Source organism: Rhamphochromis longiceps, linkage group LG14 (assembly GCF_057381845.1).
Source record: "Rhamphochromis longiceps isolate RC_006_pf linkage group LG14, R_longiceps_female_GT1.1, whole genome shotgun sequence".
In the NCBI taxonomy this organism is placed as follows: Eukaryota; Metazoa; Chordata; class Actinopteri; order Cichliformes; family Cichlidae; genus Rhamphochromis; species Rhamphochromis longiceps.
The window spans coordinates 24,244,207-24,270,305 of record NC_140570.1 but is presented as its reverse complement, the minus strand read 5'-3'; the positions used below and the strand labels follow the sequence as shown (position 1 = coordinate 24,270,305).

Here is a 26,099-nt window from a genome sequence, read left to right as displayed (position 1 = left end):
TTCTCAGTAGTTTTTGTTTATTGCCTCCTCCTGTTTGTCCAGGAGCATTGTCTCCTCGGGGGTCCGTCAGAGGGAATAGCTGCATTGGAGTGACTTACTAATAATGCTCAGGAGCCTTCTGAAAATATAGCTGCAATTAATGTTAAGGTGTATTGTAATTAAAATGATGGTGTTTTACAATGTATGGAGGTATTAATCATTTTTAAAGGTATTATACTCCCATTAGTGTTTCAATGCACATGTTGTGGAATGCAAATATGTACTGAGGCAGAGAGGCTGTGGGGGGTATGATATTTGCCTTTTTTTTTGTTGTTGTTTTTTGTTTATGCTGTTATATCAATGTTCCATCAGATCATGCTAATGCACAAAGTGTACCACATGTGATCCTGCAAATGGAAAGATGTGACTAGCTGAAGCTATTCCATAGAGTGACCGTAATCCGAGTCAGCGCTAACCAGCGCTTCTGAATCGGGACCTGGCTATGTGATGGTTTGGTTGCTGCGTTAATATTTCTGTTTGTCATATCAAAATATGTTTTTAACGAGTTTATAGGAATTACTTTTTTTTAACTTACTATGAAATATGAGAGCTATAGGTCGATTGATTCAGCCTGTGCAAAAGTATTTTTGTAGGAATCATTTATTGCAGTTGGGTGTGCTTGTGCGGTTTGTTTGCCTGGCCACATGTGAAATATGTTAGCAGTGGTATGATTGCAGTGTTTGTCTTCTGTTGATGCATGCACACAATGGATGGAAAGAGTGAGGGTATTTGTATTTCCTGTTTGGTGTGTGATTGATGGATGTGCTGCATACGTGGAAAAGGCAAATGCCTTCTGTTTAAGTGGTTACGCTGAATGCACTGCGCCACAGAGCACTTCGTGTAAAGGGCAGTGAATGTGAAGTGCGGAGGCATTTACATATAGATGTATATACATTATTTGAGTCACTGTAAGACCCACGTCTGTGCGCTTCGCTGGTTAAGTGATGTTTAAAATGAGTTGTTTCTAACTCAGCATTCATATCAATTAATTCCTTTCCACTGCGAGCCGACCCACCCTGAACAGGAAGCAGCATCAGTGGAAGGACTGTCGACACCCACACACAGCCCCAATGCGTTGGCCACAACCCTAGTATCTTACTAATGGACAGCAAGTCTCCAGAGGAGGGGCAAAATGGGAGCAGGCGATGGAGAAGGGATTCTTGACAGATGGGAATCGGAAATCTATATGATGATGGTAATGTTCTGGGTGAGACTAGAGAAGTACAACTAGCTGCAGACCTAATTCATCCAAGGGGGGGTAAGGGGGGGGGGGGCACGCTGTGGACGAAGACAAAGGAAGGGTCATTCACTCTTGAATCTTCGAGAATACAGGAGAGAGATTTTTTTTTTCCCCCCTGCTGCCTCTCTGTCATCATCATAATCCTCATCACCACACTGCACACTTCATGACTATTTCATGACCTTTGTTTCTGTCAACTCCCAGCCTTTCCTGAGTGTGTATTACTCTACAACCAGAAGGTTTTCTGGGAAACTCAGCTTCCTAGTTTGTCCTTGCTTAGCACTGTTCACACTGTACTGTGTGAGATTCTCTGAGGCATATCTGATGCTTTTGGCAGCAACTTAAGAAAAGTGATAAAGTACTCCTTCTTTTATCAGAAATATTATTTCTACTATACTTTTCTTTGACTCTATAATCTATAAAATACTTGACCTTTACTAACAGTGTTGCACTTCAACTCAACATTTATTTCCATCACAACTATTTTTCTGACTCTGACTTTAAAATTCTTTCTCCGTAGATATAGCTTTCAGTCATGGTCATCCCATTCAATCCATATGGACTCTCTCTTGTCCAACATTTCCAGTCTGTAAGGATTTCTGTGTGTATCAAAACAGGCCTGGCTGTCATCCTCCCTTGCTAACTGTTGTAACTCTGTAATGAAAGGAATGCAGCCAACTCTTGAAAGCTGGATGGCCTCACGGGCCATGCAGCTACAAAGGGACTCTCCCTTGCTGCCCTTTGTAGCACGTGTTATCAGAGGTGGGACCAAGTCATTGTTTTGCAAGTCTCAAGTAAGTCTCAAGTCTTTATCCTCAAGTCTCAAGTCAAGTCTCAAGTAATGTCAGGCAAGTCAGAGTCGAGTCTCAAGTCACTGGTGTAAAAGTCCGAGTCAAGTCACAAGTCTGAAACTTTGAATTTCAAGTCCTTTCGAGTCTTTAAAAAAAAAAAAAACGAAAAAATAATGTTGCAGTTATGCTAAATGTAAATATTAGACCATGTAATTTTAAAATCTGTGTTTTTCTCAACACATGACAAAATAGTGAACTTAGAAAATATACACAAATTGTGAAATTGCACCTCTTTAAAATGCAGCTCAATTAAACCTAGCTCCAAGAATAATTTTCACCGACAGTTCTGAGATAAGCTGCATGTTATTCTTGGATGCGGTTATAGGACCGGCTTTAAAATCGCATGACAAAAATATCATACACATTAAAAAAAACTGCATCACCAACGTAGCCTGGACAACATTTGCTAGTTAGATGAAGTCAGCTATCTCATTGTAGCATATTTATATGCATATTTATAATTATACGCTTCTTGGAGTGAGTGCATGCACTCATGAAGTTTAGTAACTTCCGGTCACTGCAACAAGCCCAGGTACAGTTTACCGACGGATGGGTGCAGGACCTTGAAATGCACCGTGTAGAACGAAAGACCATCGTACGTATCATAAGTTTACCAGTCTCACAAATTGTCGTCATAAATACACATTCCTTAACCGTTTATTAATAGGACCTTTGAGCTCAACGGTAATTAATTAGTAGTGGAAATAATTTCTGGTAGCATCACAGAAATGTAGCAGTGACAATAATACTGTATGCTGTAATCGTACTGGACAATTGGTGATACAAAACAACTGTTTTATCCTGTGAATAAAAGTATATGTTTTTGTCAATGTACCATAATAACAGAGGCGAAACGCAATATTGTGTCAGGACAATTCACTATTTATGCACAATAAACACAATAAATAAAGGAGCATAGCGCGACAATTTCTGTTCAGCGTCAGACTTGCTTGTAACCTATATCACCAATTATGTTAAGAAAAATGACGTATTAAGTACTAAAAAACACTGACCTTCGTGTAAATGCTTGGAGCAGACTAACCTGTGAGCTGGAGTGTTCTGGGACGTTATATTTGATCTTTGAATGGCTGCAATCCAGGCCATCCGTCGCGTCTTTGTTACTTCGGAAACATGGCTTGAACAATTTCTCTTCAACGACGTAATCCGATAACAACCGATCTCTTTACCCGTCGGCTTCCCGTGGCTGTCATGCGACCGGCTATTGCAGTTAATAATACAACGGCTTCTTGACATTTTTGTGTTTCTTTTTATCGCTGTATAACTGATTTTAATTGAAAGCCTGCGTGCGCTAGTACCGCTTGCCACGAGTTCCCAGAATCCTTTGCGGTTCTACCCGTGAATGACGTCACATTTTCAATCTCTATATAATATGCATGTTAAATTTTATATTTGGGGTAAAATATCAAGTCTTTTCAAGTAAACCGGTTCAAGTCCAATTCAAGTCCCAAGTCATTGGTGTAAAAGTCCAAGTCAAGTCACAAGTCTTAGAACATTTTTTCAAGTCAAGTCTAAAGTCATAAAATTAATGACTCGAGTCTGACTCGAGTCCAAGTCATGTGACTCGAGTCCACACCTCTGCGTGTTATTCTGAACTTCATGCCCTGACGCCCCAGCATTACCTTAAGGCTGAACTCCAGTACCTCACAGACACATCATATCTGCCTCTACTTTGTCCTTGAGGGAGAGCGAGTGTCCTAAAGGGCTGGTTCAGTCAAGGCAAGATTGCTGTATCTTTCCTGCTTTTAAACAGTTTAAAAGGAGGGAATGAAATAATCAGGCAAATGGAGATGTGGTATTTGGGTAGACCATGCTTATAATGCTATTTGCGATTACACAGGGGGGTGAGTGATGGGATGGGTCAGACTTTGACCCTTGTATCCTCTGCGCCTCACCACGCCCTCCCTCAGGGAATTCCAATCTCCAACTCACATGACCCAGGTTGCTGACCTCTCTCTCTCCTTCCTCTTGTACCCATTCTCGTTAGTGCACATGGAGAGGATGGGGGTACAAACTTCACACCCTCCTTTGCCTCCCTACAGTGCCTTGCCCTCCTTTCCATCTCCTGTCATTCTGCCTACTGTCACGTTTCAGGGTCGAAGGCAGATACAACGCAGGCCTTAAACCAGCCCAGGGCCTCGAGATGGTGGTATGCGGCTGGACATGCGCAGCAGACACCAGGCCTCGGGGTGAACTAGGAAACTGTCTGCCTGACTATTCTGCACCTGGACTGCTGCACTGAGACTAGCTAAGCACAAGCAGTGGTGTCTTTATGGGAAAGAGGAAATGTATTCCCCTAATGACTAGATCTATTGTGTGAAATGCTGCACTTAGGCTGCCAGCAGACGTGCTGTAGAAACAAGCTGAATTGTGCAGTTGCAGTTTAATATAAATTCTGTTTCTGTCAGTGACTTTGGTGCAGCCGTCACTCAGCGAGACATTTCATTTTTCTCTATTATTCACTGTGTTGGAAACTATTGCATCCTCACAACAGACCAGCAAAAATAACATCAACACTTTTTTTTGTTGCTACTTTTTTCTTTTTAAGCCTATCTCCTTGTCATACACACACACGCGTGCATGCACACACATTAACTTGCACTCTGCTCTAGTGAATATGTGGGCTGACTGTCACAAAATCTATATGAACTTGGAGGTCCATGTACACCTTGCACACACGGGAACATAATTAGAAAAAGATAGGTAGGGTCAGCAGAGCAGATGCTAGCAGGGCATCTGTAAGAGTGCTGAGCCTGGCCAGCCGCCAAGTCCATATAGAATTTTGGAGTGCTTGACTGCACTTAATCCAGACCCTCACTGCTGGTCGCAAACATGACCTATTTCACACATGAAGTGATCATCACCAGGATCTTGATTACATAGGATACATTCTGGGTCATCTTTATGTGCACGCATGTGCAAGCTCAGATGAAACATTCATGCTAATGTGGTTCTTCACTAGGGTTTCCTTACTTATCTGTAAAGGTAATACCCCCTCTCAGCTCATGCAGTAGACAGCTACTTCAAGCATGTCACAACAGTTTACGCTACAGAGATAAGTTTTACAAGCTAGCAATGCAAAAATAGAGCCCGCAGACCTACCAGAAATCCCTTTTGGTTTACTCTGGGGGAATAAAAAGAAATGCAGTATATGCAATTTATAATAAGTGACATTGCTGTACAGACTAGCAGTAGCTGTAAAATTAAAGGTTACCACCTATGAGGGATCCACTAATAATATGGCAGCTACAAATATGTATTGTAGTATGTATTGTATTTATTGATGGTCTTGAGTACCATGCAGCTTTTTAATTTCATGTCTGTGAAGGATGTCTGTATACAGCACAGCAAAGGATCATGTAGACACTGTATATTAAGAAATGATTATTATTATTATTATTATTATGCTGAATAGATGTTCAATTAAGTCAGTGGACCATGTCCAGGGGCAGCAGGTCTCTTTTCTTTCTGGTGAATGCAGTTGAGGGATCTGCTGAGGTCATCTGTGTAATGCGAACATAATTAGGTCAGTGAACAGGTTTGTTATTAACCCACAGATACCTCGATAAATACCACAGTGCAGTCCTTCCCATCCAGTTAAAGTGGTGTGTGTACATTCATATACTATCAAGCAAGTAGACACACACATGCCCAGCGAGAGAAGGAGATGAATTAATCACAATTCCTAGGTCATATTCGTATTTGATCCTATCGACCATCAAGTCAGGCTGTACACAGTGTACAATGCATGTTGTTATTATAGGGATTTGGTCCACCTCTGTGAGCTTTGATGCATTTTTCATGCATGTTTCCTCTATAAATATCAAAACACGAGGTATTCTATTTGATATGGATTCCTTTTCCTGCTGGTGCTGGGTTATACACCTGGTTAAGCACAGGGGCACTCTTGTCTCTGTAATTTTAATCCACAGCCTGAGTGGAATTTACTTTTAGCAAAACACTAGGCTTCAGCTGGGAACTTTGATTAGTGGCACTCCCTTTCAAATGAAACTCAGAAATGCAGTATATAAAAGATGTAGTAGTCATTACATAGCAGGTTGGGTGTAGCTTTTTTTAAAGTCTACACTATTTTCTAACACACACAAGTTTCTTACCATTTTTTCTTGTCATTGTTCGTATCTCTGGTGAATCAGAGTTGGACAATGAGGTTCATTTTAGGGAATCCGCAGATCTGTGTTGCCTGACAAACTCGATTCAAAAATAATGAAGGCTTTGGCTGCTTTTGTGTTCTCTGTCAAAAGAGCTGTTCGTGATTAATAGTGGTTTTAATGTCTGTTTTTACTACATAAATGACTCAGTTATGACATGGAGGGGGTGGTCTCCATCATTTTGAAATGCAGTGCATGCTATCTGTCTGAGAGCTTAACAAGATTTTCATTCCATACAAATTGTGTTGTAACACCCTTTCATGCCTCATCCTTTCCCTTTTCTTAACTTATTTTTAGACCTAATCTACCAGTCGAATAAATAATACTGAGATGAGCAACTAAGCATCTCTATATGGTCTTATGTGTTTTTGCCTTTTTCTTACTTGCAATGCAGCCATTTCTTGCTTCTGATTTAGGTAAATATGCATGACATTAATGATGGTACAGGAGCCAACTCTTATCTGTTTGGTTATAAACATAGGAAAACATGTTTTTGATGGAAACAAGTCAGCCAACAGGCAATGCAGCCTTTTAAAATGCAGATGGCTTTCCCTAGTTGGCCAATTAGTAACTTTAGCTCTGGAACACTTATCTTCTTTCATCTTCCTGTGTGTGTCTTTCATTTAGGGTGCCGAGAGCTTGGTGTGCCTTTTTCTACAAGAGTGTCGTGCTACTTGTGTGCATATGTTTGCGTGCACAGTCGTTTGTCTGTTTGCTGCAGTAGTGAAAGAGCTACATTACTTTCCTCCAATGTTGCTGCGAGTGAGGCGAACCAACCAGACTGTTAGAAGCCAGATAATAAGCCAAAACACACATTGCGTTGCAATGAACATGAGAATGAAATGTGGAAGGCACCACTGTTAGCACTGCAGTTCTGGCAGCATTAAAATTAAATGAGTTAAACTGGGAAAAAATTGCCTTTAACTGAGTTACAGCTGGGTTAAGTAATATGCAGCATTCCAACAGCTTTACCACTGACCTCAATCTTTTCAGGAAATATTCAGTGGAGGAATAGGATCAGAGATTAACAATTGTTAACAGAACACAGGCACATAGTAGGAATTTAGATGCGAGGCACAGTAGCTAAAGGTTATCATTAGAATAGTGGAATTTTTTTTTCGTATATCTCTAGATTAAATCTCACTTTTGTCTCTCTCTTTCTATCATGCAGGACCAAGCCTCAGACCAGTGAGCTTCTCTTGCATGGAAACCCTGCTTCCTTGGCAGCCTGCTCCTCTCTCTAGAGCTCACGGCCAGCATGGCAGGATGAGCCTCTGCCAGCAACGATGATGGCCAAAAAGCAAGATCCGCGGCCACCCACCTACAACCTGGTTGTGCTTGGGCTGTCCGGCACAGAGAAGGAGAAAGGGCAATGCGGTGTGGGCAAGTCCTGCCTGTGTAACCGCTTTGTCCGGCCAAGTGCAGATGACTTCTACCTAGATCACACCTCTGTTCTCAGTACCAGTGACTTTGGAGGGCGTGTAGTGAACAATGACCACTTCCTATACTGGGGAGAGGCTGTAAGGACAATGGAGGAGGGGTCAGAATGCCGTATAAATGTGGTGGAGCAGACTGAGTTCATTGATGATCAGACGTTTCAGCCACACCGAAGCACGGCACTGCAGCCTTACATCAAGAGGGCAGCTTCCACCAAGCTGGCTTCAGCTGAAAAGCTGATGTACTTTTGCACAGATCAGCTGGGGCTGGAGCAAGACTTTGAGCAGAAACAGATGCCGGAAGGCAAGCTTATGGTGGATGGCTTCTTACTCTCTGTAGATGTTAGCAGGGGTATGAACCGTAGCTTTGAGGATCAGATGAAGTTTGTTACCAACCTATATAACCAGCTAGCAAAAACAAAAAAGCCTGTGGTTCTGGTCCTTACCAAATGTGATGAAGGTGTTGAGCGGTATATTAAAGACTCACACACTTTTGCCCTAACTAAGAAGAATCTACAGGTGGTAGAAACCTCAGCACGTTCCAATGTCAATGTTGACCTAGCCTTTTTTACACTGATTCAATTAATAGACAAGAGTAGGGGAAAGCCCAAGATTATCCCCTACTTTGAGGCACTGAAACAGCAGAGTCAACAGATTGCCTCAGCCAAAGACCGCTATGAGTGGCTGGTCAACCGAATTGTAAAGAACTACAATGAGACCTGGCCTGTTGTCAGTCGGCGCATGCAGACTGCCCCCGAGTACAAGGACTATGTTTTTCTTGAGGGCACTGCTAAAGCCAAGAAGCTCTTCCAGCAGCATGTGCATAGACTTAAACAAGAACACATAGAGAAACTTAGGAAGCTCTATCTAAGTACTCTGCCACAGGCACTGTCTACACTCTTACCACAGTTGGATGAGATAGACCACTTGAGCTGGTCTGGAGTTCAGAAAGTCCTGGAGACTAAAAGAGATTTCTGTCAGTGGTTTGTTGTGCTAGATGATACACCTTGGGAGACCACAACACACATTGATAACATGGAAGATGATCGCATCCCACAAGACCTACTGGAGACACCAGCAGCGGAAGCCATTTATGAGTCCCATCTGGAGCAGCTAAGGAATGAGCGGAAACGGGCTGAAATGAGATGGGAGTTCAAGGAGAAGTTAAGTGTCTCTCCTTTTATCACACCAGGGAAGCCATGGGAGGAGGCCAGAAGCTTCATCATGAATGAAGAGTTCTACCAGTGGCTGGATGAAGCTGAATATCTGGATATCTACAATAAACACCAGAAAGAAATCATCGACCGGGCCAAAGAAGACTTTCAAGAATTGCTCCTTGAATATTCTGAGCTCTTTTATGAGTTAGAGTTGGATGCAAAACCGAGTACAGAGAAAATGGGAGCCATTCGAGAAGTGCTGGGGGAGGAGCAAAGATTTAAGGCCCTTCAGAAGCTGCAGGCAGAAAGGGATGCTCTTGTACTGAAACATATCCACTTTATCTATCACCCCACAAAGGAATCCTGTCCCAACAATCCGCACTGTGTGGATACTAAGATAGAGCAGATACTGGCCTCCAGATTCCCAACTCGGTACCCTTCATCAGACTGTGCGAGACTGGAAGGGGGGAGAGCTGAACGGATAAATCTTGTCATTCTAGGAAAAGATGGGCTAGCCAGAGAGATGGCCAATGAGATAAGAGCCTTGTGCACCAGTGACGACCGGTACGTGTTAGATGGAAAACTGTATGAGCTGACCCTCCGTCCCATAGAGGGCAATGTACGTCTCCCAGTTAATTCCTTCTACACACCAACCTTTACACCGCATGGCTGCCTATGTTTGTACAATTCAAAGGAATCTCTCTCCTATGTTGTTGAGAGTATAGAGAAGCTTAGAGAGTCGACTATTAGCAGAAGGGAAAGGGAAAACAGCTTATCTCAACTGCCACTGTCCCTCCTTCTGGTCACCAAGAGGGGGGTGGGGTCCATAGGGGATATTGGAGGGGAGACAGCTCAAACTCTCATACAACAAGGGCAGCAGGTAGCTGCAAAGCTACAGAGTTCTTACCTAGACCCTGCCTCTCCAGGCATGGGTTATGGCCGCAATGTCAGCGAGAAGCAGATCACTCAGATGTTGAAAGGACTCTTAGAAATACGTAGAAACATAGGGAGCAGCTCCCCTCCACTACCTCCTCCATCCTCCAGAGACTCTCAGTCCCAGTCAATGCTCGAGGCAGACCTGAGGATAGTCATGTGCCTGATGTGCGGAGACACCTACGACCTAGACCAACTCCTTGCTCCCTTCCTTTTGCCCCAGCATTGTCGTCCTTCCTCGAGCCTCGGTGGTGGCACCTCTGTTCTGCTGGATCTTAGTATAGGAGGTCAGAAGCAGAATATCGAGCTGTCATTGCTCTCTTTCCATTCCTCATTAGCCCTTCGCAAGGCTGGGCTCGTCCATGGCTACATTGCTGTTTACTCTACTCGCCGCAAGGCCTCTTTGGAGACATTATGTGCTTTTCTGTGTGAGGTACAAGACATCATCCCAATCCAGTTATTAGCAGTAGGGGAGAGCCAGATGGAGCTGTCAGATTCAGACTCTGCTAAGGAACAAGTTATTCAGGGGGAAGAATTGGCTCATGAAATAGAGGCAAGATTTAACACGGTAATATGTGGACATGGTGGCGTAGTAGGTGGTCTTCATAAGATAGATCTCTTCCAGCCTTTCTTAAAAGAGGCGATGGAGAAGCGCACCATTGTTGAGGCCACACACATGTATGACAATGTAGCAGAGGCATGCACCAATGAGAGCGTCAGCCCTCGTGGTGGCTCTCCCAGCCCGGTTACACTTTTGGACTCAGAAGATGATATTGATCCATCACCTCCTTACCCTACCCTGAGGGAGGATACTCTCAGCTCCCAACTGGGAAGCTTCAAGCTGTCAGAAATGGATTCAGATGATCCCTTCTCTTTCATTTCCGAGCTTAGCACTTTTGAGAGCAAGGTGAACAACAAAGTTCCTCCACAAGTGAAGCCCAAGCCAGTCCTTAAGGTTAATCTTGGCCCTTACATGGACCAACAGGGAGGCACCAACCGCCGCTCTTTGCCCCAAGCTGTCACCTGGGCCCGAGGTAGTGATGGTGGCTATGACCCCTCAGACTATGCTGAGCCAATGGATGCTGTGAGCAAACCTAGACACACAGAAGAGGAAAATATTTACTCTGTCCCACATGACAGCACACAGGGCAAGATTATCACCATCCGCAATGCCAACAAGGGTCATTCAAATGGGAGTGCTGGGGGGAATGGGTCAGACAGTGAAGCTGATAGCAGTTCACTGGAGCGCAGAAGAAAATTGTCTGCGATTGGCATAAAGCCTAAGCTTTACAGAGACAGATCCAAACGGCTTGGGAAGTTCAGCAATTTTAGGACGAGCTTTTCTATCGGCAGCGATGATGAGATGGGGAGTTCATTCAAGGCGAGCCAGGATGACGAAGGACTTAAGAAAGACAACTCCACTGAGGATAGTGAGGATCCTAAAAAGAGAAATATTCTCAAAAGCCTGCGCAGAACTAAGGTTAGTGTTCATGCAACTATCTGCTTAAGTTCAATATGAGTGCCATTTTGGTTTAAAAAATTCTGTAAATTAACTCATAAATTCAGAGCACTTTCTTTTTCTTAGTTTAGCAGTTTCCAACACAACAGTTACCAAGCTTTATTGCCAAATGTTCAGTATTTATTATTGAACCAATCGCCTACTCAAGTGCATTTTAAACTGTAAAATTTTCTTAATAACCTCCTCACGTCCTTTAATTGTTTTGGCAGATTAAAGTGTCTAATGCTAAAGTAAGGTAAAATTATTTTTTAAGCAAAAGAAGAAAACATTTGTAATGGTTAATTTTAAATATTCAAAACATGCCAGGTTTACTTTTTAATATATTTGCCTCACATATAATTATAATGTATAGAAAATCTGTATGAAAAATACCTCAAAGAGACAAGTGTGTTTACATATAGTTTATATAAATTCATCTGTATACATGTAGAAAATAGACGCATAAAATGTCCATAATCTCTCCAATATGATTAGTTCTTGTTTGAGATTGAACAGCTGTTTGCTGTTGCGATTAAATGTGTTTCTAACTAAACTCAAGGAATTTCTAATGAGTTGAGAAAGATCTGTCTTCTCTGAAGCTTAGCCCACTGATAACATGACATATACTGTAGGGGGTTTGTATAAAAGGATGTCTGCAATATTTTTTCACTGACCACTCTGTGGGATCCCTCTAAACTACCCAGATCATCAGAGATAATGGAGGCAAACTCTGGTCAGTAAACCTCTATACCAGAAAGCAGAAACTCTTAATGAATAGGGACAGAGCCGTGGTATAGACTGTGCTATTTCATCTGTCTGTGTCCATCTCTATCTGGTATCTTCAGGTTTCCCTAGAGGAATAATGTTAGACATTGATCTTTTGCAAGGTTCTTAAACGTCTTTCTATACTGGCACTTAAAACAGATTAAAACAGATACTAAATCACTGCAGACTTTTAAAAAACTAGGTGCGAACATCCCTGCTAATAGCACTAACAAGCAAAAAAACAGAATAAGAATATAAGGAAAGTAATCTTTGTTTCAAATTAAAACCTTCCTTTTTAGATTGATCTACGGTATGTGAAGTCTGTATGTAACAGCAGAGTCACTATATGTAGTGTAATGTTTTTGTTGCTTTTACTGTCGTACTGCAGTGAAGTTTTGACTAAGACTGGACTGATTATCTTTATTTGCTTCCTTCCGTTACTTTTCTCATATTCTCAGTTTGGTCTCCTGTTCTTGCTGATTCATACTGCTTCTCACATTCCTGTCACTTTTTTCCTCTCCCCCCATTATATTCTTGTCTTTTGGACACACGTATCTCCTACTTTACTTGATTTCTGTCTCCCCATTTCTTTTCCTTCCTGTGCTTGTCTCTCACCCACATGCAGTGACCTTACAGTGTTCGGCTTATCAGCCTGGTATGCTGTTCATTCACACACATGGTGCGGTATAGAAGTGCCAACTGAACAGCAGTTACATCTGTGTATGTTGTGCTTCTGTGTCTGTGATAATTACCATGGCTGTCAGCAGAGAGGAACAGGAGGGGGATGATTAATGTTTTCACACACTCAGATGTGATGTCCAAGTACCTGAATAGAAGCTGTCCTCCCGGATAATTCAACTGCTAAGATCGCATTCTGTAGCACTTGTTGCCATTCATCCCACTGGGGGGAAAAAAGTGAGAACCTTTAAAACACAAGGTAGCAGGATTTGTGAGCAGACTAGTTCAAGTAGTACACTCAGTGGCACTTTATTATGTACTTGCTAGTATTGAGTTAGATCCTTTTGCCTTCAGAACGGTCTTAATTCTTTGTGGCATGGATTCAACAGGGTGCTGCAAAAGTTCCTCAGAGCTTTGGGGCTATATTAACATGACAGCATCACATAGTCGCTGCACAGTTGTCACCTGCACATCAATAATGTGAATCTCCTGTTCCACCAAATCCCAAAAGTGCTTTATTGGATCAAGATCAGGTGACTGTGGAGGCTGTTTGAGTACAGCGGGCTCACTCTTATGTTCAAGAAGTCAGTTTGAGATGCCGTGAGCTTTGTGGCATGCTGTTATTCTGCTGGAAGCAGCCATCAGAAGATGGGTACGCTGTGGTCGCATGGTCAGCAACAGTATTCAGGTAAACTGTGGCCTTTAAAGAGCCCCAAAGTGTGCCAAGAAAATGTCCTCCACAATGTTATTCCATCACCAGAAACCTGAACAAGGCAGGATGGATGCATGCTTTCATGTTCATCCCAAATTCTAAACGTTGATGCTGACAGCAGCCATGCCACATTCAGAGTCACTTAAATTTTCACTTAAAACTTCTGCAGATCATATTAACGATGTATACATGCCTAAATGCATTAAATTCCCACGTGATTGGCTTGCATTAAAAAGCAGTTTTGCATGTACCCAACAAGGTGGCCGGTGACTGTATGTTAGCAAGTACACAAGATGTAATAGCTGTGATTTTTACACAACCATACGCTTTGACCTTCTCTATGCAAAGGGGCAGAGCAAAAGTGGATCCATAAAAACCCTGTGATTTAAATTTCCAGTCATACCGCCCAGTACTACATGACACATTTTAAACCCACACATTTCCAAAGGAAAAAAAAAAAGCCAACAGAAGGTAGGCCAGTGTCAGCATCATTAGTTATATCAGTGCCCATGATTTGTGCCCTACGGCATGTCTTGGGATCTGGATATCCACATTACAAGCCATTATGGCTTAATTGTGGTTGTAACAAAGTGATCAAGTTCCATCACCTATTTTCTAAGCAGCTGTCTGAAAGATAAGTGTCCATTTTCAGTCTGCTGCAGCCTGAAATCCCTTCAGGAAGGCATTTTATTGAGTTATTTGGTCATTTCAGGGAGATGTATTGTGGCAGTGCCTCTCCATTGGCAAACAACCAGCCATTCCTGTTGTTGGCTGGTTGGGGTTAACTCAGCCTGTTTTTCAGTTGTCTTTTACGTGACCGTTTGGCGTTATGCAGTGTAAACATTTTCTTGGAGAGAGCCTTAGGGCGCTGTCTACCAATCTGAATCATGACGTCTAGGAACAAATAATGGAAGCTACACTCTTAGCCCATTTTAAAGCCCTCTTTACCTCAGGCGCTGACCAACTGTGTTTGTCCTGATCACCCTCCCTCAGCGATAGGCCGGAAACGTTTCCTCTCTCTTTCGTCTGCACCTTTTTTTTTTTCTCCCCCTAACTTACTCAGCCAGAAAGAAAAGTGTGTGAAATTCCTCAGTCACCCAGTTTGTCTACTGACTTCATGCAGGAAAAAAAAGGCAGGGAGACAGTCAAACAAAAGGCTCAGAAACAGCCATGGAAAGAAAATGGAGATGAGAGGAATAAGAGTTATGATAAAACTTTTGAGTGGCTTTGTGTTTCAGTGTCCTACAGTGTGTGTAAATGCTCACTGTGGTGTCTGCGTGTTATTGTTGAGGATCTGTTGTGTTTTGATTTTGTGGTAGAGGTCTGTTTTGTCTCCTCAGCGCTGGCAGCATATCCTGTCTCAGTCAGCAACTGAAAGGAGTGGCCAGAAGGCAAAACTGCAGGGAGAGAAGACAGTAAGAGAGGAGAGTGGATGCAGGAGGAGGGGGTGGGCGTATAGAGACAGTCTGCTAAACTGAGATAGGGCACAGATATACAACACGCTCAGTGTGACAGGACACAAATAAATTATGAGCTGCAACATGGAGCTCGAAACCAAACTGGCAGCGAGTTATAACAACAATAGTTCTCTGCTGTTCCTAAAATTCAATTGAAGCTTTACGTTAGTGTTTTGTGAACGCATGAATACAGGGTTCAAATCTACCCCTGGTCCCATGGACGTCCCAGGGAGTGTCAGAGAGGCAGTGGAGGAGGTAGCTGGGGAGTGATAAGTGAAGGAATTCGACTTAGGAATCTGCTCATGTGGGGTTATGATGGAACGATAACTGGGAAGCTGTAACTGACTGGCTGAGAATCTGCAGGTATTTAACATGTATCACTTAGTGCAAGTCCAGACCTTAACAGGATTCTTGAAGGAGGTGCAGACTCTTCTTGGAATACTTTGTTATACTCTTATCTTTTGACATTTAGGGATTTTTTTCACTTGAACTTTTTTTGTCAACCGAAGCACTGACAATGTTCTTTTTTGTAAAGGCTGTCATAGAGGAGCGTCTTGAGGCCAATGCAAATACTTGGATGCAAAATATATTCTTATGTATTTGTTTGCTAACTAAGCATCGCCTAATATTTTAGCAGTTAATAAGATTTAAGAAGGGAAAATCACAGTGAGTGCGCTAATGACTGAAGAGTGAAACTCATTGGCCTATGTAAAATTGAAGCTCTTAAAAGAATGTGATAAAATGAAACTACAGTTAAAGGTAAGACACATACAGACATAACTCTAGCCTACAGTTATGTGCTAATAATGGCCTTATTCATAGAAGGCTAATGAAAAATATCTTGCCATGGCGATGGCAAAAAACTCCAGGTGAGCCTTTGTTAATCTGCCCGGTCTTAATGAATCTATCACCACTTGTTCCCTCGAGTACCACTGAGAGTGAGTGTGAATATATGTGCAATCGAAAATGTTTGGCAGAGTGCAGCGAGGCCAGTATCTGGAGCAGAGGGCACGCCGTGCTTCTTCCCTCTAATGAGCACTCCTCTGCTCCTTTTCTTGTGTCTGTCAGGCCTGCACTGCACCAGCAGCCTGTGTGTCCAGCCAACCATGCATCTCTGGCTCGACACCCAGCCTTCCAGGCCAGAGCCTCAGGGGGCTGACAGACATACTAGAGATCCAGGGCTCAGAGGCCTTCAAATATCCCTGCTGAACACCATTAAGGCACAGCACAATTACTGCTGACGCCTCAGCCATACGGAGTAGCAGGCAAAAATGTTGCAAGAGTGTATCACAACTCCCATAACGGTAGTAAGAAAGTATTTAAACAATGAATAAGGGAGTTTGATTATCTGTTAACAGCAGTGCGCGTGCGGTAGCAGAGAGAGAAACAGAAACAGAATGCCATACAAAAGAACGAAGAGATAAAGTGATGAAATAAGTGATGCATATCTCTCAGGTATATGCACAGATCAGGGCTTAAGGCAGCCATATAAGTTTAACCTTTTAAGGAATGTGCGGGATAGGTGCATACACGTCTCGTCTCACAGTTGCTAACATAACAACACAGTCACATTTAAATAAGGTCATGGCCATTTCAAGACCAGTGCCACCAGGAAATGTTGATGTTCTTCTTTTGTTTGCTACCAACATTCTGATATATCTTTTTTTTTTTTTTTTTTTTTTTTCTCCTAGAAACCACGATCCAAACCCAGGCATTCCATCTCAAAACCTGGCTACTTTGGCATGCCACTATCCACTGTGGTCACTCCTGAGAGACCAATCCCAGTCTTCATCGAGAAGTGCATCCATTTCATTGAAACAACGGGTAAGGATCTGTACGGACGCCTAATGGCATCCAGTGCAATGCATCGCAGGTTCTTGTGTTTCAGTCGTTTAGCTAATAACTCTTATAAAATGACTTTGTTGTTGTGGCCCTGCATGTACTACAGCTGCTTCCATTAGTGTGAATCGTTTCTTTTCTGGTGGATATTTCCTTATCCGTCCTCTCTTCTTGGTCGGTTTACATTTACATTCACGCATTTTCTTTGTCTCTGTTGTTCTTTGCTCAGGTTTATTTGATGATTGTGCCTAAGCCTATAGGTGGGCTATACAGGAGAACATCTACAACCCACTTTTTTATAAGGAAAAGAAAATGAATTGAATTTGAAATCATTCACATAAATATTAAAGGGTTCATGTGGCATGTTGCAAGTGGTTCATGTAAAAGCATCAAAGAAAACATGGCCGTGGTTATAGTGACAGTATTTTCTGTTGCCTTAGAAACAGAATCATTGATTTTAAGCAGCATAATTTTTCTTTAATATGAAGTATGTTAGAATATTAGTATGAAATATTCTCATCTGCTCTGTGTTATGTGAATTTTGCAGCTGTGTTTCGCTGACAGGTCTTTAGACTGTTGCCTGGCCTCTTGTCTCCTCTCTGCAAGCGCAGACACACGCGCTCCGATAGCTTCCTCTAACCTTGCTACCCTGTTCCCATGCTCCTCAGCTGCCCCACTGCCCTAGGATTGCCAGCTTGCTTCTCACTCTGTTACCAGCTGTTACATTAAACCAGAAGCAAAGTCTTGCGGGGTCAGTGCGCGTGTGAAGACATCGCATGCCTCTCCCTCTTCTCGGCTGGATCCATAAAAAGGATTTTAGCTACTCAAGCCGTCAGTTAATAAAAAAAATGTGCACACATTAACTTCATAATGGGAGTTGCATTTGGCCAAGCTTACTGACATGCCAGTGCATTCCACTGTAATCTCTGTCCTGATTAAAGACTCAGTATTTGTGGATTACTGCGGCCTTACAAAACATCCGCCTTCCTCTGTGCAGGAGCGTAGGGGCAAAGCTCTCGATAACAAAGCGTCATGATAGGTTTCACCTCGCCCTGTTCAGATGTTCACTGGAAGTGGCTACAGCAGTTGCACCTGGTTAAAGTAGAAAAACTGGTTGCATATGCATTCAAGTACGCACAAGAGTGAATTCCAAGCTCTCCTCGGGAGGTATTTTCCACCTATTATCCTCACTCGCTGCTTTGTAGTATTTCTCCTAATGCGCCGTTTCCTTTCCCCTCGTCTCTTTTTGTGTCCTTGTTTCTCAACTTCTTTCTCCTGATCCGCTCCTCCTCCTCCCTCCATCTCTCAGAGTACCTACACTTGTCACATTTGATTTCCTTCATCTTCTTCCTAGCACACATTTCTTTTTCTTTCCCTGTCCTGTTGTCACCCTTGTCTAGTCATCATATTTTTTCCCTACTGTTCTCAAATCCTGTGTTTCCTCTTTCATTGCTTTCGGTCCTTCCCCCACACCTTTTGTTTGCATGCGGTTGGGTGTGTTTTAGTTACACCATGGTTATGAAGTTTCTTTTGTGTGTTTGGCTTGTTCGGGTTTTACCTATGAGTATAGGCATGTGTAAGCAGTATAACTACACACATCTTATTAACCAACAGCGTGCGTGCGTGTGTGTGTGTGTGTGTGTGTGTGTGTGTGTGTGTGTGTGTGTGTATATATATATATATATATATATATATATATATATATATATATATATATATATATATATATATATGGCACAATTCTGGGACTGGAAGGGGAAATGAGCTACAGTGTGCTATTTAGTTTTGATTGCAGCTGCTGTAAAGTCAGACTTTACTTATCCTATCTGCGTCCGTAATCTCTGGGTATAATCACACTCTCAGGAAATTACTTTACAGCACTGACACTATGTTTGTCACTACAGTGCGAGCTGGTAATGAGTGACGTTGTCAAGCTGACCTTGGACCTGCCGCTTTAACCTACATCCTTCCCTTTTCCTTTTACCTCGAACAAAAACACTTAGCGCTAACTTGAAGGAAGAGTTCAGCCCGAAATCAAATAAACATGTTTTTCCACCAATTTGTCCATCAAATTCGATTTGGTGTGAGTTACCCAGGTTTGGAGATACTGGATGCAGAGATGTATGCCTTCTCTTGAATATGATGGAAATTGCCTTAGCTCATCTTGCACTGCTTAAAAAGAAAAAATATATCTGAGAAACTCTGTGAAAGTGTCTCTTTCCTGACGTCATGACCCAGTTACTTAAACTACTTTATACCAAACTATATCCACCAGCCAAATTACGCTTGCAGTTAGCTTTCAGCTCAGGTAGAGGGATGGTTGGATGGCTTATTTCACCCTTCTCGTGCCATTATATTCCAACATAAGCCAAATATCTCTACAGTCAATATCTCAAAAACTAGAACTTCAGTGAAAGAGATGATCGATATTTTGTTTTATAGTCTCGCTTCAAACCCTGTCCCTGCTTATATGCAGCTGTGTAAATATGAAAGGTAATCCTCCAGTCCTTAATATATACATAAAAAGCCCCACAAATGTTCATAATCATATTTTTTTCTGGTTGTGAATAAAACACTTTTTTTCTCTTCTTGTAGTTTCAATCCTAAAGTCTTCTGTTGCTTCTTTTATTCGTGCTTCATTGCTCACTCTCTTTGTCCTTGAGAATAATAGGAGTGGATGTGCTATTTTGTGTTATTTTCATGCATTCTGAGCTTGTAGAAAAGCAGCTATATAAAATCAATCCACAGCGACTGCTGTTATCTCTTCTCAGCTCCGGCTTTCTCAGCGTGGTAGTCGCAGTGTGCTCTGCTCATGGGTACTGAGGTGATGAATGTGTCTTAGCGTGTGCAGGCATATCTGCCGGCCGTACAAGCCTCCATAGCGACGAAAAGGGCAGCACCCAGCGACCGCTCGTCTCCATGGTGAACTATGAAATCAGCCTCTGGGCTGCTGAACCCTGAGAGAGACTGGGATCTGGGCTGATGTGGGATCAGCTGGAGTGGTGTCAGATAGTAACACTCTGCAGAATCGCAGCCTCTAACGCGGCGGGAACATTTATCGCACTCTTGGTTTGTGTGATTGCAGGGCTACAGGCATTTTTGACCATTTGATTGCTCCTGGAAGCTAACAAGTCACCACAGATTAGTGTAGTTTAGGTTTTTGTTCTGGTTTAAAATGTGTGTGCAGTGCTTAAAGGTATATGCACCAAAGCTGAAAATAATTCATTTGTTGAATATAAACTGTTTTATGAATTGGAAAAGCCTTAAAAAGGTATATAAGAAAATGTCTGAGGGGGCAGAAAAAAACTTGTTTGTCATAGGGAAATTTTTATTTTTGCCGTGCCCCTGGAGTGATTTTATCAGGAGGACAAGGAATTTTTTTTTTTTTTCCACCTTCTATAGCCACTAGCTTCTTCTCATTGTCCCCTAACCTCCCTCAGTAGTGTGTTTTGGAGTTTTCCATCCTTCTGGTTAGCCCTCCTTATCTTAATCCCTTTATTTTTTCTCATTCTCTCTTTCATCAGTCTTGACTATGCATCCTCACACTCCCCCAGTGGCCATCCCATCCTCGGGTGCTTTTTCTATTTTGCACCTATCTCTCCCTCACCACACCACTACTACACTGCTCCCTCTCTCCGTATCTGTCCTCCCATCCCTGTTTTCCTAGTGTCTGGCTCGAAAAGCTTTTGTGGGTAATTGATTGGTAGGAGGGGAGGAGATCAATGTTGTATGCCTTGACTGAGAGCTCTCTCATTTCCTCCCTGCCTGTTCCTTTCAGGCCCCATTTTTTTTCTGCCACTCCCCATCTCCTTTACTCCCTCTGGATTGCTCTTTGTCTTCTTAGATTGCCACCAATGTGTCAGCGAATACAGGATTTTAAGGATGTAGATTTGGGGGGGGGAAATATATTAATTAACCAAAATGAAGTGCACTTTCATTTATGCTGGCACTCCATGTGTCTTTCTGTCCCACTTTGGCTTGTTTGCAGTTTTTCCAATTTGTTCATTAGGTGTGTGTGTTCTGGACTACTAGCAAACTTTCTAATATGTAAAGAAAGTGTTTGCCGTAGTTGGTATGAAAAATCAGTGCATTTGTCAAAAATTATAGTAGGTTATATTAGAATAGATTATTGCAGTAAACAGATTATAAAATCCAACAGCCTGACATAATAAGCATTTAATTGGCTACCTCAATCATGTTGCATTAGTGCGCACCTGCTGTGAGCCATTAAAAGTCTGGAAAAACACAAATTTAAACAGTAAGCAATAGGAGCAGTAAGGCTTGTAGGAAAAGTAGCACTCATTGCTACTCTTTTGTCTTGTGTTCGTGGTTTGAGATCTCATGTTTGAGGGATTCATATTTGCTACAATTCTTTATCAGTCTGTTCAGAATGTCAAATCATGACTTGGAATTTTAGCTTGATTTCATTGCTTTTCTTATAAAGTACATATTATTGTGGTTGAGTTTAGGCTGCAAATTGACTTTAACTTGGAGAGAAAAAGCTTGTGAAAAACAAATTACAATTTCTCATGTTATTTTATAGCATTGTGGCACTAAGATGGCCTGAATTTCTCACAATGGACCAATGGGCTATTAGCAGACCTGCAGGAGTGCTTTATGGGTTTAATAAATTGTGCTAATAGTGTGTTTAGATTGAAGGGGACATAGGCAAAAAGCACAGCCTTCAGTAGCTGTACTTTTTCTCACACAATTCTATGTTATTTCAGCAGCTCCCACGTATAGTTGACACTTGTTGCAAATTAAACATATGAAAATAACTGTGAGCTAATACCATTTCTCTCTTTCTTTCTCTTTCCACCAGGCCTGAACACAGAGGGCATCTACAGGGTCTGTGGGAACAAGGCAGATATGGAGAGCATGCAGCGGCAATTTGAGCAAGGTGTGTTACTTTGTGCCTACTGTACTCACACGTACATGTGCACATATGCCTCAGATGCACACCTACAGGTGTCTGTCTGCTTCTATCTGTTACAATCTTGTATCACCTTAATTAACCTTGGAGCATTAATTCTTCTGAGGGAATTGGCCTTCACTTCCTCTTAGATTACTTCCTCCTCCATCGTCTACCTGCTTCTCTGCGCGCTTGCAGCTTCACTTGGTACAAGAGCCCTCGATGTGTGTCTCCATGCATGTGGCTGTCTGGTGTGGGCAGTTAATTGCCTGCAGATTGGTTTGGTTAATGAAGCTTGCAGCTGCCGAGATAGATGGCGCAGAAAGATGGCTCGTGTGTGTGTGTATTCATGCATCCACGGCTGGTTGAGGTTAAATCCTACTCTGGTAATCAGAGTTGAAACCCAGTGTTGAATCATTCTGAGCCTCAGGCTGATGGGACAAGACAATTACAGGTGAAGCTACAGCGCAGGTGTCTCATAGCAGTGCTGAAGATGGCACTTCGTCACTTCCACGAAGATTCAGATAACTCATCACAGGTGAAGCAGCATCAGAAGCTCTATGCTTGGAAACTCTAAAAGTGGGAGCTCAAATCAGACTTTCAAGAACTTGTTAAACTGAAGCTGTGAGACTTGTCTGTTTTGCCTCTTTTTTTCTGCACATACTACCTTTGTAAAGTAACAAGTTATCAGAAAATGGCTTTTTTAATTAAGTCTCCCACACACACGCTCTCTGGGAGAGTGGTGCTCTATTGGTTTCTTTCTTTGCTCAAATTAACTTTACAATTATCTGTCGTTGATTGTTCTATTTAACTATGTTTATTAACTAAAATGATTTGTGGTACATCAACAGAGATGCTATTTGATATAGTTTACTTTGATATTTATATCAAGTAAACTATGAAGTGAGAAGTCTGTTTGGCCAGCCTTGTCTCTAAGATGTGTGACACTGGAAGCGTCTAGGAAAATTGGCATTATGAAGACCTAGCAAATTGAAGTGCATCATCATATTAAACAAAAATTATTTATATCATCTCCCATTATTTCTACAAGGCACTGCTGTTAATGGGAATAGATCTCGGAAAGTTTGAAATATTGGGTAAGGTTTACAAGATGATACTGAAACCTGCTATGATCTATGGTTTGGACAGGAGGTGGAACTGCAGGTGGCTGGGTTAAACAGGCTAAGATTTTCACTGGGAGTGACGAGGAAGGACAAGATTAGTAATGAGTACATCAGAGAATCATCTCAGCAAGAATGACCTGGTTTAGACAAGTGCAGAGGAGGGATGGTGAATATATTGGACAAAGGATGTTAAAGATGGAGCTGCCAGGCAGGAAGAAAATAGAAATACCACAGAGAAGGTTTATGAATGTAGTGATATCGTGATATGAAGAGGATTGGTGTGACAGAAGGGGATGCTAGCGATTGGGTGAGACGAAGATGGACCCCTAAAAGGAGCAGCCCAAAAAAAAAAAAGAATAAGCTGCCATTCAAGATTGCATTATGTCATATGCTGCTGTATTGAATTTGTGTAGTTTTATATTCAAAGGTGAGTACAATGAGCAAAGAAAAAAATAGTAGCACAGAATGAAAAGTTAATCGGTTCCATGGATGCAAAGAAGTATTGATCAAACGTATTGACTGATTGGCCAAAAGGATAACACTGATAATCACACAACAGTGGCATCAGTTCGGTGAATGAATTTTGCACTGGCTAGGCTATATCTTCAAAGACGGCACAAAGAGCCGAAAGACAGTTCAGCTATTTTTCATAATAGAGATTACTCTCTTTCCCTGCAGCAGAGGGGGACTAAATAATGAGGAAAACAATAAATATGTATGCATCCCTACGTGGTACCATTTTGTTCACTGTCCTCAAATGTATTAAATTGCCTTCTTTTACTTGTGTGGTCCAGGGATAAAGCATTGATCTCATGATACCGGCGTGATGACTAGATGAAATTAGAAGAGTTATTTTTTCTTATACATTCTATGCATGCACAGTTGGGATGTATATATTTGGCATACATCTGTCTTGCATTTAAAATGTCGAATTTCCCTTTCATTTTTTTTCCCCTTAGACCACAGCCTCGATCTGGTGGAGAAAGACTTCACCATCAACACAGTGGCAGGTGCCATGAAGGCCTTCTTCTCTGAGCTACCTGACCCTCTGGTGCCCTACAGCATGCAGACAGAGCTGGTGGAGGCCTTCAGTAAGTCCTGGGGCTGTGGGGACGGTGAGGTTGAGGCATGTGTGGGGAATTCTGCACTAAAACCCGAGGATGGATTGGATTTTGCCTGAAATCCTTTCCCCTTCATTGTAACTTTTCTTTAACCTAACAAGCAATACTCCTGCAATCCAAATCCACCCATGGGGAGAATTGGATTTGTCACTTGGTAAAGGGCTGGAAACGGGAGGAGGAGAAATGGATGGAGGGGAGAATATTTAAGGCTTTGAGAAGGAGGATACGGGGCTGATTGCGCAGCGTGATGAGGGATGCAGGAGCACTAGGGTCTGGATGAAGTCATGAGAAAAGATGTTAGATAAACGAGAGTGCCCCTGCCCTCTCCACAGCCTCGCTTTTTCTCTTTGTGTCCTGTAATCTGTCAGAATGGCGATTTAAAGCATAGCTTAGTCTTGCATCACGCCAGAGAGATTTAACCCTGGGCCGTGAGGCTGCTGTCACTCACCGAGCTCTGCATCCCATGTCTTTGAGTGTGTGTGTGTTTGTTTTCTAACGCCCCCAGCGTGACCTTTCAGCTGTGACAGAGACCTGATAAAGCTCCTGCAGTCTGTACCACAATAGAGGAAAAGAAGTGAGGGTGAAAGAAGAAGAAAAATTATGGTAGAGTTGGAGATGAGAAAGGCGTCATTTGTGGAAAATAGCAAATTCGGGTTAGCAGAGAGGTGGAGAAAAAGGCGACTGAGAGAAAAGCTGGTGGGTGGATTTTTGGTGGATATTGTCATGGTGACATTACTTTAAATAAGCTGTAAGGAACTCGAGTTAAGTTTTGATCGCTCGTGATGGATGTAGAGCGGGAGGAAACTGTGACTGTGTAAAGTCGTTCGGTCCCAGATCTGTTTTTGATCCGCACTGACCTCATTGTGGGAATACAAACTCAGATTGTGCGACTGTAAATCATGTTTGTGATGTGCAGGAGAACATCTGCTGTTTCTCGCTGCTGCTCTCTGCCTCACTCACGCACACACACACACACAAACTCCCGCACTCTCAATGGACTGTGTTAGCCGGTGACGTCAGTTTGTCTGACTCACTCCTCACTGCCATCAGGCTTAACACACCCTGAGTGTGTGTCAGTGTGCGAGTGTGTGTGTGTGTGTTGCTGTAAGCTGCAGGACACTGTAATGGGTGTATGCATGGTGTATTTCTGCTGCAGTGTGTGCGGTCCTTGTCCAATGGGGGGTTTTTTTTGTTTTTTTTTATATATTATTTTTATGAATCTAGTCTGGAGTCCGTTCAAATATTTTTGATTTTGTCAGGGAGAAAATTTTATATTAGGATTAAATCAATGTGTCCTGCACAGACCTCTGCTTTTAGAGCTGAAATTGCCTCCCCATGCTCTTCAAGCTCTCTGCTATTCAGTTGTGCTCTCCCCATCCCTTCCTAATCTTTCTTTACTCTCCACTCGCTCTCCCCTGACATCTTCTCCTCAGATTCTTCTAATCTTGTCTTTCAGCCACTTTTCTCCCTCCTGCTAACCTCCCGTCTCTCTTTGCCACCATTCAGAGATCAACGACAGGGAGCAGCGCTTCCAGACGATGAAGGATGTTCTGCGCCGCTTCCCTAAGGAGAATTATGAGGTCTTCAAATATGTCATCAGCCACTTGAACAAGTGAGTGAACGGTGGGGGTCAGATGACTTCTGGCGACTGTGCTGACTACACCACTGGTCAGACAGTCAAGTGACCCAAGGGTGATATCAGTGTGATGAGCTTACTGATGAACAGAGGTTTTACTCAGTCTGAGAAATGATCGTCATTAATGCCGTGGTCACGTTATCTCTATTTTGAAATGGAGGGTAGTGGATGTTACATTTTAATTTATGTAATAAATGAATAATTCTGTTATCAGCATGTGTCAGGAAAACTGAAACCTGAATTCAAAAGTGTATATAAAATAGTGGCCATCGACCTGAGGGCCTAACCCCCTCTAAAGGTGACAGGATGATTAAATAAAAAAGAAGGGGCATATCAGTTATTAAAAAAATAAGGTTATTTTACAGTTTGGGCTTTCTTTATCTTATCAAGAGACAGTTTCACCTCTACATGGTTGTAAATTGAGAGACTCTTGAACTTCACATCATAAGAAAAAAACGTAATTATATTCTGTGAGATTCTAAACTCAAAATTTGTGAAACACGCTCATGCTCTG

The 26,099-nt window shown here is 42.3% G+C and overlaps 1 protein-coding gene across 1 annotated transcript in view; it reads left to right on the top strand.

The window, feature by feature from the left end:
- The window catches only part of arhgap35a (Rho GTPase activating protein 35a), a 61,121-nt gene that overhangs the window by 32,549 nt on the left and 2,473 nt on the right, over positions 1-26,099 (top strand). The window contains exons 2-6 of the mRNA XM_085380087.1: positions 7,489-11,323; positions 16,645-16,777; positions 21,615-21,692; positions 23,788-23,919; positions 25,456-25,561. Coding sequence (XP_085236213.1) covers positions 7,604-11,323; positions 16,645-16,777; positions 21,615-21,692; positions 23,788-23,919; positions 25,456-25,561 — 4,169 coding nt within the window. The 5' untranslated portion in view covers positions 7,489-7,603. The remainder of the gene's footprint in view (positions 1-7,488; positions 11,324-16,644; positions 16,778-21,614; positions 21,693-23,787; positions 23,920-25,455; positions 25,562-26,099) is intronic.